The sequence below is a fragment of the Chrysemys picta genome, chromosome 1 (genome assembly GCF_011386835.1).
Source record: "Chrysemys picta bellii isolate R12L10 chromosome 1, ASM1138683v2, whole genome shotgun sequence".
Lineage (NCBI taxonomy): Eukaryota > Metazoa > Chordata > Testudines > Emydidae > Chrysemys > Chrysemys picta.
Window position 1 is genome coordinate 137,679,480 of NC_088791.1, and position 15,431 is coordinate 137,694,910.

Consider the following 15,431-nt stretch of genomic DNA (forward strand, 5'->3'; position numbering starts at 1 on the left):
AGAGTGGGATTTGCTCTGTGCCATGTTTCTCAGCCCCACCTTCTGTCTCTGCATAAGAGCTACTTGCATAAATAGTCCAATGAAATGTAAGTCTACTCTGTATACATGATCAGCAATGGCATGGTGCTGCAGGAGGGCCATATTGAAAGTCCTCTCAGCCCCCCCCCCACCCCCTTGCATGAAGCTAGTAAGGTCTGCTAGGATGGGGTTATAAACCCAATCTGATGGCTGTAGCTAAAGAGTGTTCTCTCTGATCACTAGCAGGCAATTGCACAGATTACTGGAGGGCTGTTGGCCTGGCTGAAAGTAATGAAGCTCCAATGTAGTTGAGTAGAAGGGCTAAGTCTTGCTCTTGCATATAGTACTGACTTGTGAGACTTTAGTAGAGGGAATGTATCTGAGTTGCATTAGAAAAGGACAGAGCAGTGAGGGAAGGTGTTTAGAGTTGGGAAGACAGGAAATGAGGGTCGGTGCAGGAACCTTAACTTGCTTACAGTGAAGTACTGAGTTTGAATTTTATAATTAAAATTCTCACTAGTTTGGTAGGGAATTCCTGTAGGTTTTATTTACTTATTGAATACGGGCCTCAGGAAGCCAGCATTACTTATGATCCATCTGACTAAAATACTCGATAGCAGAACACGTGCTCCATATTTTGAACACTCAGAGGTTAAAAGCTGCTCAGACTCAAACTTTAAGGGCAGAAGGGACCCTCATGGTCATCTAGTCTGACCTGCACATTTCAGGCCACAGAATCTCATCTACCTGCTCCTGTAATACTCAGAACCTCTGGCTGAGTTACTGAAACCCTCAAATCATGGTTTAAAGACTACGAGTTACAAAGAATCCACCATTTACCCTCATTTAAACTTGCAAGTGACCAGTGCCCCATGCTGCAGAGGTGAAAATTCCACAACTATGGTGAGCGGTTAGACCCTGAGCAGGTGGGCAAGACCCACCAGCCAGACAGCTGAGAGAGAATTCTCCATAGTAACTCAGAGCCTTCCCCAGCTAGTGTTCCATCACTGGCTGTTGGAGATATCTGTGCTAGCAGTCACAGATTGACTACATGCCATTGTAGGCAGTCTCATCATACTATCCCCTCCATATACTTAGCAGGCTCAGTCTTGAACCTAGTTAAGTTTTTTGCCCTCATTGTTCCCTTTGGAAGGCTGAACTTCTCTGATTGTTAAGACTCTTTCACCTAATTTCAAGCCTAAACTTATTGATGGCCAGTTTATATCCATTTGTTTTTGTGTCCACAGTGGCACTGAACTTAATTTCTTTCCCTCCCTGGCATTTTCTCTCTATAAATGCATCAGAGGGGCAATCATATCTCCCCTCAACCTTCTTTTGGTTAGGCTAAACAAACAGCCAAAGGTAGGTTTTCCATTCCTCAGATCATCCTTGTTGCCCTTCTCTGCACCTGTTCCAGTTTGAATTAATCATTCTTAAACATGGGAGACCAGAATTGCACACTGTATTCCAGATAAAGTCTCACCAGTGCCTTGTATAATGGTAGAAACACTTCCATGTTTCTACTGGAAATACCTTGCCTAGTGTAGCCTAGGACTGCATTAGCCTTTTTCATAGCCAGATCACATTGACAGCTCATAGTCATCCTGTGATCAACCAATACACCCAGGTCTTTCTCCTCTTCTGTCACTTCCAACTGATACGTCCCCAACTTATAGCAAAAATTCTTGTTAGCCCCTATATGCATGACACTGCTATTAAATTTAATTCCATTTCTATTACTCCAGTTTACAAGCTCATCCAGATCTTTTGGTATGATTTTCTGGTCCTCCTCCATAGTGGCAATACTGCCCAATTTTGTGTCATCTGCAAATTTTAATCGCATCCCCATTTTTTAGTGCCAAGGTCAGTAATAAAAATAAGAGTGGTCCCAAGGCTGATCCCTCAGGAACTCCATTAATAACTTCCCTCCAGCCTGACAGTTCACCTTTCAGTATGACCCCTTAAAGGAGTTCCTTATCCACCTTTTCCAATTTAGTAATTTCCCCATGTGAAACTATCAGATGCCTTATTGAAATCCAGGTAGATTAGATCTACTGCATTTCCTTTGTCTAAAAAAATCAGTTATCTTAAAGATCAGGTTGCTCTGGAATGATCTACCTGTTGTAAAACCATGTTGTATTTTATCCCAATTACTGTTAACCTCTAAATCCTTAGCTACTTTCTCTCTCAGAATTTGTTCCAAGACCTTGCATACAATTGAGGTCAAACTAACAGGCCTGTAGTTTCCCCAATCACTTCCCCCCATTTCTTAAAAATAGGAACTATATTAACAATTCTCCAGTTATAGGGTATGACCCCTAAATTTACAGATTAAAAATCCTTGCTCTTGGGCTTGCAAATTCATGTGCCAGTTCCTTTAATATTCTTGGATGAAAAATTATCTGGGCCCCCTGATTTAGTCCTATTAAACCGTTTGAGTTTGACTTCCACCTCAGATGTGGTAATTTCTACCCCCATATCCTCATTCCTGTTAGTCACTGTGCTACTACCCCATAGCTCTTCATTAAAAACTGAAGCAAAGTATTTGTTTAGGTGTTGGGCCATGCATAGACTATCTTTAGTCTCTACCCCATCCTCAGTGCTTAGTGGTTCCACTTCTTTCCTTGTTTTCTTTATATGGCTATAGAACGTTCTACTACTGGTTTTAATTCCTTTTGCAAGCTCCTGGCAGACAGCACACCCTTCTGTTCTCTGGATCAGCTCTGGTGATAGGCCTGTCTGTTCTTCTTAGTAGGGAGTCAGTCATGTAGACCTGCCTTTTCCTGGTGTTAGTGCAATTCTCTGGCCTTTGTCCTGTTCTTTCTGGCTGCAAGTCCTCATCTTTTATTCTCCCTTGCAATCTTCTGCTAGTCATCCTGCATCCTCCTGAGGCTCTGAACTCTGGGTATCTCCATTGGTTCTTCCCCCCCTTCTAATAAGACTAGCCACTTTTCTTCTTCCTTGTCCTCCCTTCTTCAGTTACAGCCTGCTGTGCCCCTTCTTCATTTTCCAGCTCAGCAAATCTCTTCCTGAGCTCTATTTCTTCTTCACAAGTCGGTCTTTTCTTCTGCCTGATTCCCATAGTCACATGCTTCCACTGGCCACTTTCCTCACCCAGCAGTCTTGCCTTAGAGTTCTTCAGTCCAGCTTGCATTTGCAAGTCTAAACTTTTCCCTTCAGCGTCATCTTGCCTTTGCTCTATCATCTGCTCAAATCCTCTTCGAAACTCATCCATATTTCCCACCTGCATCTCCAAACCTCAGATCTTCTCTTCCATCAGCTCTATTAAGTGGCACTTTATACAAACGAAGCTCTTTTCAGGTACTTGCTCCAGGATTATGTACAGCCCGTAGCTTCCATATCCGGTCATCTTCCTGGTCTCTTCTATTGCTTGAGTTACTACTACTGCTGCTTCTGTATCTGTCGTAGCCTTCCCACCTAAAGTCCTGTCAAGGAAAAAGGGGGGGACCCCAAAACCCGAACACCACACCCTCCCTCCCCCAAACTCCCACACAGACTCTCCTGCTTACAGTTTTGTTTGCTGGCTTCTGTGCCGTTGGCTGACTGGCGCTAAAGGCAAAATGAGACAGTATTTAGCAAGTTCTAGATTTGCGATAAAATTCACCAGCAACTAATTGGTGACAGACAGGCCCATCTTATCTTGTTTGACAGTGAGGGGAAGTGACATTTGTTTCTAGCCTCCTCTGCTTGAAGATCTTCAGAGGAGCCACCTTCCCCAGGGGTCAAAGTGAAAGCCTTCAGTAGGGTTCAAATGCACTCACATGCTCTGCTGCGTTCTACTGTTTGAGTAGGACATACCAATTTTTTTCTCCTTCCCCTTGAGCAAGCATCAAAATGAACTGTCATCAGGGAGCAACAATAATAGGATCCTCCCTCTTTTCGAGCAAAAAATAGTAGACATATCCAGTATCATCAGGAACACCTCACCGGTAAGAACTGGCCAGTTCCCACTTCTAAGCTACTGTTGCATGCTCTCTGCAAATTGAAGCATGCAATGTGGCATTGGTTACCTGCCATTCACATTTAAGGCTTTCTTCCAAACCATAACTACTAAAGTTTATGGGTTGTTTTTTTTTGGACAGCTTAGATTCTGGAGCACATGGCAGAGATGAGAGGTGCCAATACACTGCATGGCATAAACATTCCTCCAATTCAAGCTGTGAGGGGTCTGTTTAGACTTAACTAGGAGGAAGAGCACAGGACTCTGGCAGCCATGGGTTCTGGTTAAGGGGATGGTGCCTGTTCCGAACAATCTATACAGATAGCAGCTTGGGCTTAGCTGAAACAGAAGGGACCTGAGCGAGAAAGTCACTCTCTTAGCAGAAAGCTGCTCTTGGATTAATAGAAGGCCCCTATGCTAGCCATGTTTTTGTAGCACCCACTACAGGCAATGAGAGTCTAGGATCTCAAGCAGCCAGGAAAGCAGGTAATTTCCAAGGTGCCCCCCCTGGGAACAGTCAAGTTATAGCCCCCTCCCAGCTCAATGGAGAAGTAGCTGAAAAGTTAGGCCAATGCTGGAAAGTTTCAAGCCTCATCATTTATATCACGTTTAAGGTCCATAATACAAACTCTCTAACCTTAAATTTACAACATTACAGGAGGGGGGTTGGTTTTGCCCTCACTAGCTGAAGGGGTGTTAGAGGCCTGGCACTGAATGTCATCCCTCTGTTCGCTCACACACTGCTCCCATCATTTCAAAAGCACCAATAAAGAGCTTAGGGGTATTTTTGGGTCATTTTATTTTTAAAGTTGTGTTTTTGTACAAAAAATGTGCATTTTATTTAAACACCACCATGAAAAACAGTAACAGAACAAGTTCAGTGACTTCCTATTTCCCCATCTTATGAAAAGATTTAGTGAAAGTAATAAAAGCCAAAGAAAGTAAGAACTACATTTTCCTACTCCAAGCCCAGCCAAAAAAAACCAAAAACCTGCTTTCTGCCCCTCAAACCCCACCTCCCCTGCCCACTTCCTACTGGGCAGGCCTCCCTTCCAGAGAATAGGGAGCACAAGCCTCATCCTGCTCTTTGCAGTCTGTTTTTTCACCCTACAAAAATATATCCCCTTCCCTCAAGTGGTTCAACTATGTCCTCTACTAGATAGCTCTCTGCCAGCAACTCCCCTGGGGAAGGAGACTGGCTTATTCACTGACAAAGGTTACCCCACCCACACCCCACAAAAACAAAAATCAAGGTGCCTGAATATTCCAATGACTTTATGAGTCCTATAATGGTCACCTGGAGCTGCTGGTCTTCTAATGGGAGCAGCTCCAATGCCCCAGAAAACTGCAGCTCTGACTTCCCCAGCCAGCAGGGGGCACAGAAGCACCATCCTAGTGGCACAACTGAGCAGGGATGGAAACAACCCCCAGGCAGAGCTAACTTGTTCCATCCCTATGGCTCTGAAAGAGTGAATCTGACAGCTCACCCAATAGGGGCAGTGCCACATCCAACCCAGTCCACCTGCTCATTGGAACAGCACAGGGCCTGGCCTTGCTTCCTCAATACATTGCTTTTTAATGTAACAACTGGAGACAGTTACCCTGGTGTCAGCATTTGGTATAGCAGCGCTCGCTTAAACGTGTGCGCCCCTTGTTAAAGTACAATCTAGACTATTTCACAGCAAAGCAATTACTGTACTAACTCACACCATCATTTCCTAGAAGGACATAGTCAGGATCATAATCTTAAACATTTCCCAACTGCGCTAGTAGTAACATTTCTACTTAAAGAAATCTTGTAATAGAAATCAAGTGACTCTGCGGTCTTTAGGCTCTTGCCTTCGCCCTGGAAGTCAGTTTCACTTTCAGATTCTTGCTCAGCAGCATGTCATTATATTTGGCTTCCCAGCAACCAAGGAGGTTTAAAAAGAGACACTATTTCCCTTGACCCTTTTCAATAGGAAAAAGTCATGAAATCTTCCTGTCCCCTATTAGTTCTTCAGCAGCACCACCACCACCCCTTCCCTGTTTAGTGAAACCGAGGTTATTTGGCGATGGCCTTTTGCGGTAGCTAAAAGAAATTGGCCTGCACTGTTCAGTTCAGGCTACCATCAGGAAAAGGAAAGATTGCCAAGTGGCTATTGCCTGCTCCAGCCCCGCTAAGGATCTGGCTAGAGGGGAGAGATCCCTGCTATGATTACACTGGGGAAAGGGAGAAGGCGAGCAGTGAATGCTTTGCTTATGTCACAGCACAGAAGCGAAAAAAGCAGAAAGTGCATTTAAATAATTAAAAGCAAATCCAGTGTTTCACAGATTGAATAAACCTTACAGAGAAGACACAAATGCTCCCCCTAATTCTAGCTGTTTCTACATCAGGATTCCCCCCACCTCATGCCCACCCCGGGTTTCTCTCTAGATCTCATTGAGGGGACTCCCAGGCCTGCCAGGCACTGAATATTGGATAAGCACTTTTGCCATCTCATAGCCACACAGAACCCTGGGTAAATACCATTCTTCCCAGCTGCACAGCACTCTGCATAAGCCAATCACAGCATTACATTCAGAGGACATGCTCCTGGGGCCAGTGCTGCTCTGAAATAGAGGATTCTGGGATAGCAGGGGGATGACACACCAGCTGTGGAAGAAGCAAATCATTTAAAGAAAACCAGAAGAGTAGAGCGTGAAAAGAGAAGTGGTTAGGTAACACCTGGTTAAGTGAGTGGCGGCTGGGGGGGGGGGGGGGAAAGGAGGAGATGGAAGGAGAAAAGGAACTGATGTCTAATGCCTGATCACATTGGTAGCAAATGGTCATCCCGTTCTTCTGACTCCTCCCCCAGTTGGTCATCACCCACACCACGGTATGCAGCTGGGGCATTCTGGGGCTTAGACCGGCAGATGAAATCACAACCGTCCTGCAGAAACAAGTTATTGTACTGGGATCAGACCACATGCAACAGATTATGCTAAACAATAGCAGTCCCTCTCATGTTTCTCCTGTTCTGTTCTCCTATTGCACCTATCACTGAAGTATTTGAGAGATCCCAGAACTCTTTACAAAGAGTAAATACACAATGCCAGTAATCCTGAATCCAACCACTTCTTGGGTGGAACATGGTAGCTGATTTATAGCACCAGGCAACATTATAGTAGGTCAGTAAGTGAAGAATAACATCTCTGACTGTAACTGCTGGGAGCGAATTTTAGGGAGGCAAAGAACTTTTCCCTGTTGGAATTTGGCCAGACACTAAGGTTACTCTCTCCCCATGTGAAAAGGGTGGCTATGCTTGGGCAGGGCCTCTGGTTTACACAGCAATTGCAGGATGGTACCTTCCCCAGCATTAGCACCATGGTGGAACATTAAGGCCAGCAGTGACTCAAAGGGGAGAATGCCCCCCCCTCAAATGAGTCATCTGCTTCCTGCTGCACCAGAGTTCTCTTTGGGAGGTCTCGCATCCAAGAACAGTCACCCTGAGCATAAAGCTTGTGCAATCTGACAAAAATCATAGGCCCTGAGTGTGGGGCAGCTGCCCCTTTTTTTTTTTGGCCTTACAGTTGGGCTGGATTGGGGATCTGCACTGATTTTCACTTACTGCCATCAAGTTGCCGAGATCCTGCCAGAAGGTAAAATGTGGGAACTGCTCCATGCCCTTTGCTCCCACCACCAGGCGCTGGTAGAGGAATCCCCCAATGATATAGACTGCAACCAGCGAAGCGAACCTGGAGGAGAATGTTGAAACCGGAGTGTGAGAGGAAGCTGAAGGCAACCTCTCCCCAGCTGGAGATTGGGATTGGAGCCAACAGCTCAGTGAAAATGGGGCCATAAATAGCAGCTACACCTGCAGAGAAGGTACCACAGATGTCGATCAGCATGCATAAACCCATCCCAAGCATTGCCTAGCTGAAGTGCTGTCTCATGGTTAGCACAGGGGACTGGGAGTTAGGACTCCTAGATTCTATTCCCAGTTCTGCTACTGACTTGCTGTGCAATCTTGAGCAAGTCTCTTCTCTCTGTGCCTCAACTTTTCTATTTGTAAAACAGGGGAAAGGATAACGTTTCCCTCTCTCTCATGGGGTATTCCGAGGTTTAATCCTTGTCAAGCTCTTGTAGATCATTGGATGAAAAACCTTACACAAGGGCAGAGTTACAGCAAGCATTGGCCATGGATATGCAAGACAGGCCACTGATCTGTTCTGGTATATCATGTGCTATGTTCCTAACAGGTACAGAGGCCTGGACCTGGAGCCCTAGAACAGACAGGCTCCTACAGTAACTCACGTGATGAGCAGGATGGACCCGATGCTGAGGTGGGAGTCCTCGGGTGGGCAGGCCAAGCTGCTGTCCATCTCAAAGAGGTACAAACATTCCTGCTCCTTTTCCCTCTCTTCTGATAGCAAGGTAAAGCCGCTCTGGTTGGGTGGGGGTGGGGAAGAGGAAACATACAGCAGGCTAGACACAGATAAGTCCCCCTATTTGCACAGAAGCTCCCAGCTTTGCCAAAGGTTCCAGTAATCCCCCCACTCCGGAATTCTCACATGCGGAGACTCCCAGCTGACCCTGGCCTGCCATCTCCAGAACTCTCCCCCCCAAACTGTCCCATTTCAGACACTTCTAAAATAAACAACATACCATCTCCTATTAGCTGCCTGCTAAGCCAGTCAAAGGCAGCACAACCATTACTGGTGCAGAGACCCAACACCCACTAGACAGAACAAGTAAAACCCCTCTGGCTGCTTCACAGCCTCCGCACCCACAGTGACACTCTTCCCCAATCTTTCTCGGATTCACTCCTGCTTCACAGCCACGCACTCCTCTTCAACCTTTACACCTGGCCCCACAGTCTCCCCAGGCCACTCACTGATAGAGTCTTCCGGTTGCAAGAGATCATTATCATGGCCTTCCTTTTCTCACCATGGCAGTGGCTGCCATATGAATCCCCCCCCTTATAAATCAGCATGATCCAGTCACCTGCCAAGAGAAAAAACAAAGAGGGCTGCAGGTCAGGAGCGAGGTGGACTGGCAGAGCAGGAGAGGAGGGTTGAGGGGAGTCTTACTTCCACTGAAGACCTGTGTCTCATTGATTCTTCCCACCACTGTTTGCTTCTGGTCCTTTAAATTGATCTGTACCAGGCCTGATTGGGACAAAGAGCTGTCGACCTCTCTGCACACCCTGAACTTGTAGGTGTACTTCTCCTCTGGGCTCGAGGTCACGTTGCTGTCAAAGCTGTGCAGAGGGGACAGATAACAGATGGCTGCTTTATTGAATCCCACACAGGTTATTAGATCTTTAACATTCAGAAATTCCCCCACCACACTGTATCCATTTCTAAGGCCCAATTACGGCTTAAACTAGGCCTTGCCTTTCAGGTAAGCTCACTTGCTCCCTACCTCTCCACTGGTGGGGTCTCTGGAAACTGAGCTCCTCTGTTAACCCCAGAGGAGGTAGAGCATGGACAGCAGCAATGCAAGCTCCTCCCTTACCATCTCACTCTTGTGCCAGGAGGCATCCACCTCTATAGGGAAAAGGGAAACCTGTCACTGTGGCCCATTCAGTCCTCAGAGTGACAGCCGAGACTGCCATGAAAGGAGCCCACTAGTGCTGATTGTGCTGGTGATTCTGTGATGTGGGCTCCTGCCCACCAGGAAACAGAACAAGATCCATCAAATTTGTCTCACCCAGGTTAGTTAGAACCAGTGTCCCATTCTTCAGTGCCCTATGAGCCATTCACTCTCTCCCAATCTTCGACTGACTGGACAGGATCCAGATCCCAGTCCCTGCAGTGGGCCAGAGGGTTGCATGCACTGTACCTCACGGAGCTCAGGGGTTCCAGCTTCTCCAGTAAGGCCTGTTCTCTTTTCGACTCTTTGCCCTGGTCTCCTACTAGATCGCAGTGCTTCACTTCCTGATCTGCCATCACGACCATGGCCAGGGCCACAAGGACTAGCAGCGCAGTACAGGTACCACAGAGAGACGGGAACATTCTGCATACGTGCCATTGCAGAGAGAGAGAGAGAGAGAGAGAGAGAGAGAGAGAGACAGGCACAAGAAGGATTAACACTTAAACACCTCATGCCCACCCCAACACACAAACCTCAAGGTCAAAAAGACAGTGACTGGCCACTTCTTCATTCATGGCTGCAAAGGGGAGGAGCTGAGGCCCAGGAACATCTCAGAGATCCTCAGAAGATTCCAAAGCCCAGCCTTGGGTACAGCCAGGGCCAGCTTGGGACCCACAAAACCACTGGCCCAATCTACAAATCTTCCTTGACTTTACATTGGGGTAGTAAGATCTTGCTGCTGAGTGCATTAACTGACACTCGCTTGGCCAGAAAAGAACCCAACATGCTTTAGGCTGGCCAGCTATGGAAACCAGGGTCAGTTTCAGGCATAAGCCACTATTTATTGCACCCCAAAGGGGCATCTGTCATCAGAGACAGACATGGAATCATTCTAATCAATTGTCTTTGCAGGTCTTGTGTAAAGAGCTTGTGGGGGACAATGGCCAGGATTAGTCAGGCTTTGTCTATTTCAAGCTCCTTAATCCTAATAATTGTATTAATTTATGTTGCCCTTCCCTATCTCCTTTCCACTGAGGATCTGAAAGTATTTTATAGGCACTGAGTTTCACAAGGTCAGGACTGGCACCCCTAATTTACATATGGGGAAACCGAGGCACGGAGGTGACGAGTGTAAGGTCACATAAGTCAATGGCTGAGCTGGAAATACAACCCAGAAGCCCAGGTTTCCAGTCATAGAATATCAGGGTTAGAAGGGACCTCAGGTCAGCTAGTCCAACCCCCTGCTCAAAGCAGGACCTCTCCCTAACTAAATCATCCCAGCCAGGGCTTTGTCAAGCCTGAGTTTAAAAACCTCTAAGGAAGGAGATTCCACCACCTCCCTAGGTAACCCATTCCAATGCTTCACCACCCTCCTAGTGAAAAAGTTTTTCCTAATATCCAACCTAAACCTCCCCCACTGCAGCTTAAGACCATAACTCGTTGTTCTGTCATTTGCTACCAATGAGAACAGTCTAGGATCCATCCTCTTTGGACCCCCTTTCAGGTAGTTGAAAGCAGCTATCAAATCCCCCCTCATTTTTCCTCTTCTGCAGACTAAATAATCCCAGTTCCCTCAGCCTCTCCTCACAAGTCATGTGCTCCAGCCCCCAATCATTTTGTTGCCCTCTGCTGGACTCTTTCCAATTTTTCCACATCAGTCTTGTAGTGTGGGGCCCAAAACCTGACACAGTACTCCAGATGAGGCCTCACCAATGCCAAATAGAGGGAAATGATCACGTCCCTCAGTCTGCTGGCAACACACCTACTTATACAGCCCAAAATGCTGTTAAGCCATCTTGGCAACAAGAGCACACTGTTGACTCATATCCAGCTTCTCATCCACTGTAACCCCTAGGTCCTTTTCCGCAGAACTGATGCCTCGCCACTCAGTCCCTAGTCTGTAGCAGTGCATGGGATTCTTCCGTCCTAAGTGCAGGACTCTGCACTTGTCCTTGTTGAACCTCATCAGATTTCTTTTGGCCCAATCCTCTAATTTGTCTAGGTCCCTCTGTAGCCTATCCCTACCCTTCAGCATATCTACCACTCCTCCCAGTTTAGTGTCATCTGCAAACTTGCTGAGAGTGCAGTCCACGCCATCTTCCAGATCATTAATGAAGATATTGAACAACACAGTCCTGTGTCTTAATCAAAAAACATCCTTTAAACATTGAGCTAATTGCTCAGAGAAACAGACAATGACTTGCCATTCAATAGCAGCCACACAGTCGATTTCTCTTCCCAACCACAACTCCCAACGAAGATCCTAACATTGACAGAAACCAATTAATACACTGACCCAAAATTTTATAAAAGTCAGGCTAGGGCTACAAAAGCACAAAGAAATTAACAGAAAGAAGGTCCAGACTGCTGAATAGTGAAGTTACATGAGGGGAATAGTGAAAGCCACACTGAAGAATTCATAGAGTTACAAGGTCTGCCACTAAGGGACTGTCTACACTGGAGTGGTTCTGAGAGCAGGAGGGAGTGGCTAGCTGCCCAAGGATGTATCCAGGGTCTTGGGTGGGAAGCATACTTGGTGTGGCTACCCCTTCCTGCCGCTCACACTGCCACAATTACACTTCTGCTTTTAGCATGCTAGCTCGATCAGTTAGAAATTACACCTCCAGCTTTAGTGTAGACATACCCTAAAGCTTGTAACTATTGTGAGACCTCTTAGATCAGCGTGTATGGCGGACAAGTAAATCTGAAGAGGTTATTGTATAGAAGAGGAAACTGAGGCACAAATAGCTTGTGACTTGCCCCCTAAAAAAGGCACACAACAAGTCAGAACCAGCATAAGAACTCGTGGCTTCTTGGCTCCCGTGCTCAGAACACACGTCTCTCTCAACAGTAGCAAAGACCTTTCTGGCTGGCTGCTTTGTACATATTTAATTCATGTGGTTGTCAAACTGAAAGTGATATAAAAATACTGGCGCCTTCCGGTACTTTAGCATCCCTCATGCAGAAAAGACCTCAACATGCTCGGAAGACTGCATGTATATGGGACACCCTCCTACAGCTGAAATGCAGCCATATCGGATGGAATACAGTAGCGATGTAACAGAACCAAGCAATGCTATACAAGAGTTCAGGACAGGAAGTGAGGACTGAAACAGTTGAGGGGAAATTCAGAAGAGAGAATCCAGTGACCTTAGCTAGAGTTCAGGCAGGACACAGTAGCAACAATGTATGCAGAAAAGGCCAGGTTCACACCTAGTGTAACTACAACCTGCAGCAGGCTCACCCTGGGGATGAGTTTGCCCAAGGATTGATTTTGAACAGGAGACAGTTTCCACTGTCAAAACACTCAAATTTAACCCAGTTCCTCTATCCCCACCAGACTGTTCACTTCCTGTCTGTGTCCCCTTCAGCTTTGTAACAGGCGGCACAATTTTTTCCACTTTTGCTGAGATGTAAAACCCAGGGCCAGAGCCACTCATGGCCATTAAAGATCACATGACCTTTTTTTTTGCCACAGAAGGGGAGCTAACCACAGTGTTCTGGTCAAATTCCAGCTTGGAGGATTATATCCTCTCCCTTAGATACCCCCTGAAGATTCAACTGAATTTGGAGTTCTGCTTTCTTTCTTGACACAAAACTCAAATTGTTGTGTTCTGTTGCCATGTGGCTATTAAGCTGCTGTGTACTACCCAGAGATTGCTGCATTTCAGTGACTGGATAGTTCTGTTATATAAGGACTGCAAAGTGTGTTAGGATCCATCCAATATCTGGGTTCAGGAGTCTTCAGTGACCTTGTCCTCTCCTCTCATTAGTTCCTTCTCCTTTACAAATTTCTTCCATCCCAAGTCTGGAGACCATGGGGGTGTTTCTTCCCTCAGTATTCACCATATCCTCATATAGGAGTGGATAGATGGCCTGACAGCCACGGCCTTTCAGTTCCCAGAATGGGACTCTGTGCAATGGGTACCTAGTAATACTCCCACACAGCAGCAGACCCCAAGGCCCTTGTAGTCACCTCCCCAACCACAAATTGGCCACTAAGGACAATGGCGCTGCTGAAACTGCATCCCAGTTCACAGCTGTAACAAAGTAGGGTTCAATTGGCCTAAACTGTAAAGGGCATCCTGAGAGCACTTGGGATCCCCCAACCACACATCCCCAACAGCCAGCCTCTTATTGCACCTCAATAAATTTCTCAGCCCATCCTCTTGACATTCACCCACCCATAGGCTTTCACCACCCCCAATAACACCACCACTGATAGCTAACAGATGCTGAAAACAAATTACTGGGGAAAAGGGAGAAACTCACCTGACACTGGGACAGCGAGGTAGGTGTGGCATGAAGTATCTGCGAGGCTGCACGTCACACCGTTGCTACCTACCCACCCAGACACCGGTGTCTGCACCACCCACCCACGAGGCCACGTGCCTTGCCACTACCTCCCGTGGCCAGCCCCACGCACCCAAGTTGTGCCAGCCCAGCTCAATGAGCTGCACGCATCAATGCTGTGCGCGCCACGTGCGCCCACCCTGGGGAATCTCGCGTGCCGCCGGCCTTTACCCACCTAATGAATTATTAACAAGAGCTCATGAATATTCACCACGCATAAATTAATAACTAATTAGGTATTCATTAATTGGAACGGGAGCCCCTTCCCAGGCGTGACTATCAGTGGGGGAAGGTCTCCCCGCCGCTCCTGCCTGCCCGCTCACCACCTGCCTGCCCAGTATCTCCCTCAGTCCCACCCGGTGATCCGGAAGCAGGAAGTGGGTAAGGGGCGGGCGCTAAGGCTAGGCAACAAGGACTGGCCTCAGGCCCCGCCCCTGACCCATTGCCCCAATGGAACATGAGAATGGCCCAACGTGCCTCGCCCACGGGTACTTTTTGCCCAATGAGAGGAGGCGATAGAAGGCGTCTGGCCCTCAAAGCTCTCCTCACCCAATCAATGGTGACGATTCCAGAGCAAGAACGACCCTCTCTACCCTTATTCGTCCAATGGGCAGTGAGAACAGCCACGGAGGCCCCCGCCTACGACTTCATCTCTTCCAATGAAGACTGGAATTCAAAAATTGGCACATGAGAAGACCCAATGAGCGATGAGAGTCACAGAAGCCGGACTCACCCCGCAGAATGCTCTCTTCCAATGGCGGCGCAGGGCTGGTTACTGAACATCGCCACACCCCGACCCCCTCCCGAGGGCGGCTCACGAGACTCTCACGCGCTACTCACCTGTCATCTGATTTCACCACCGGAGAAGGCGGGCGCGGTGCCTGTTGGGAGTTGTAGTCCTGGGAGCCCGGGGCTCGGTGGGCGGCTCTTTAGCCGGAGCGCGGGGAGATGGGGCCGTGCGGGGCGCGGCTCTGAGCGGGCCCGGCCCGGATGGCACAGTCGGGTCACCGCCAGGGGATGGCGGGAGCCCTCGGGCCATGGCAGGCTCCGGCCCCCTGGTTTCGCTGGCCGGCGGGTGTCCCCTGCCCGGGGCTCGTAGGTCCGGGATCGGCCCCAGACCGTTACTGCCGCTCGTGGGCCGGGGCGCGAGCGGTGACGGTGACGCTCCTCGGGGCCTGAGCTCCGCGCGGCGTGGCCGCCCTCGGGCCCGCGCCCAGCCCTGACCCCGCCCCCCCCTCGCGCTGCCCCTCGCGGGTCGCTGGCCGGGGCGGTGGGGCCGGTGGGCGAGGGAAGCATCCGGCCGCCGCGGCCGGGACCTAAGCGCTGCAACCCCGGCGGTTCCGAGGGGATGTGGGCTCGCGCCTCACCTCGGCGCCTGGCCAGGAGCTCGCGGCCCTGCCGGGGGGGGGGGGGGGGCGCTCACCCCTGTGCCCCCTCAGGGCTGCACCTGAAAGCCAGGGGGAGTCTGAGTCCGGCGCATAAGGGGCGGGTGGGAACAGCTCATAGCGCTGCTTGGGGATCTGCACTGGCTGCCCAGAGGTC

General features: G+C 48.5%; 1 protein-coding gene across 2 annotated transcripts; it reads right to left on the reverse strand.

The window, feature by feature from the left end:
• Window positions 1-4,761: 4,761 nt before the first annotated feature.
• On the reverse strand, window positions 4,762-15,111 carry M6PR (mannose-6-phosphate receptor, cation dependent). Of its 2 annotated transcripts, none has more exons than XM_005295729.5 (7): window positions 14,730-15,111; window positions 9,786-9,959; window positions 9,032-9,201; window positions 8,836-8,945; window positions 8,256-8,386; window positions 7,570-7,696; window positions 4,762-6,891 (listed from the first exon to the last, which is right to left on the reverse strand). In XM_005295729.5, the coding sequence occupies exons 2-7, from the start codon at window positions 9,956-9,958 to the stop codon at window positions 6,769-6,771; spliced, it is 834 nt and encodes a 277-aa protein (XP_005295786.1). In that variant the 5' UTR covers window position 9,959; window positions 14,730-15,111; the 3' UTR covers window positions 4,762-6,768. The 2 variants fall into 2 exon arrangements, with proteins under 2 accessions (XP_005295786.1, XP_005295785.1); XM_005295728.5 differs by lacking the exon at window positions 14,730-15,111 and adding an exon at window positions 13,809-14,283.
• Between the last annotated feature and the right edge of the window lie 320 nt (window positions 15,112-15,431).

Excerpts from the sequence above, each read along its gene's own strand:
- M6PR (XM_005295728.5), bottom strand. The coding sequence starts at position 13,840 with ATGCCACACCTACCTCGCTGTCCCAGTGTCAG. Across the intron at positions 8,387-8,835 it reads GCAACCGGAAGACTCTATCA|AGCGGCTTTACCTTGCTATC; the intron begins GTGAGTGGCCTG and ends CCACCCAACCAG. Across the intron at positions 6,892-7,569 it reads ATCTCGGCAACTTGATGGCA|GACGGTTGTGATTTCATCTG; the intron begins GTAAGTGAAAAT and ends TTGTTTCTGCAG.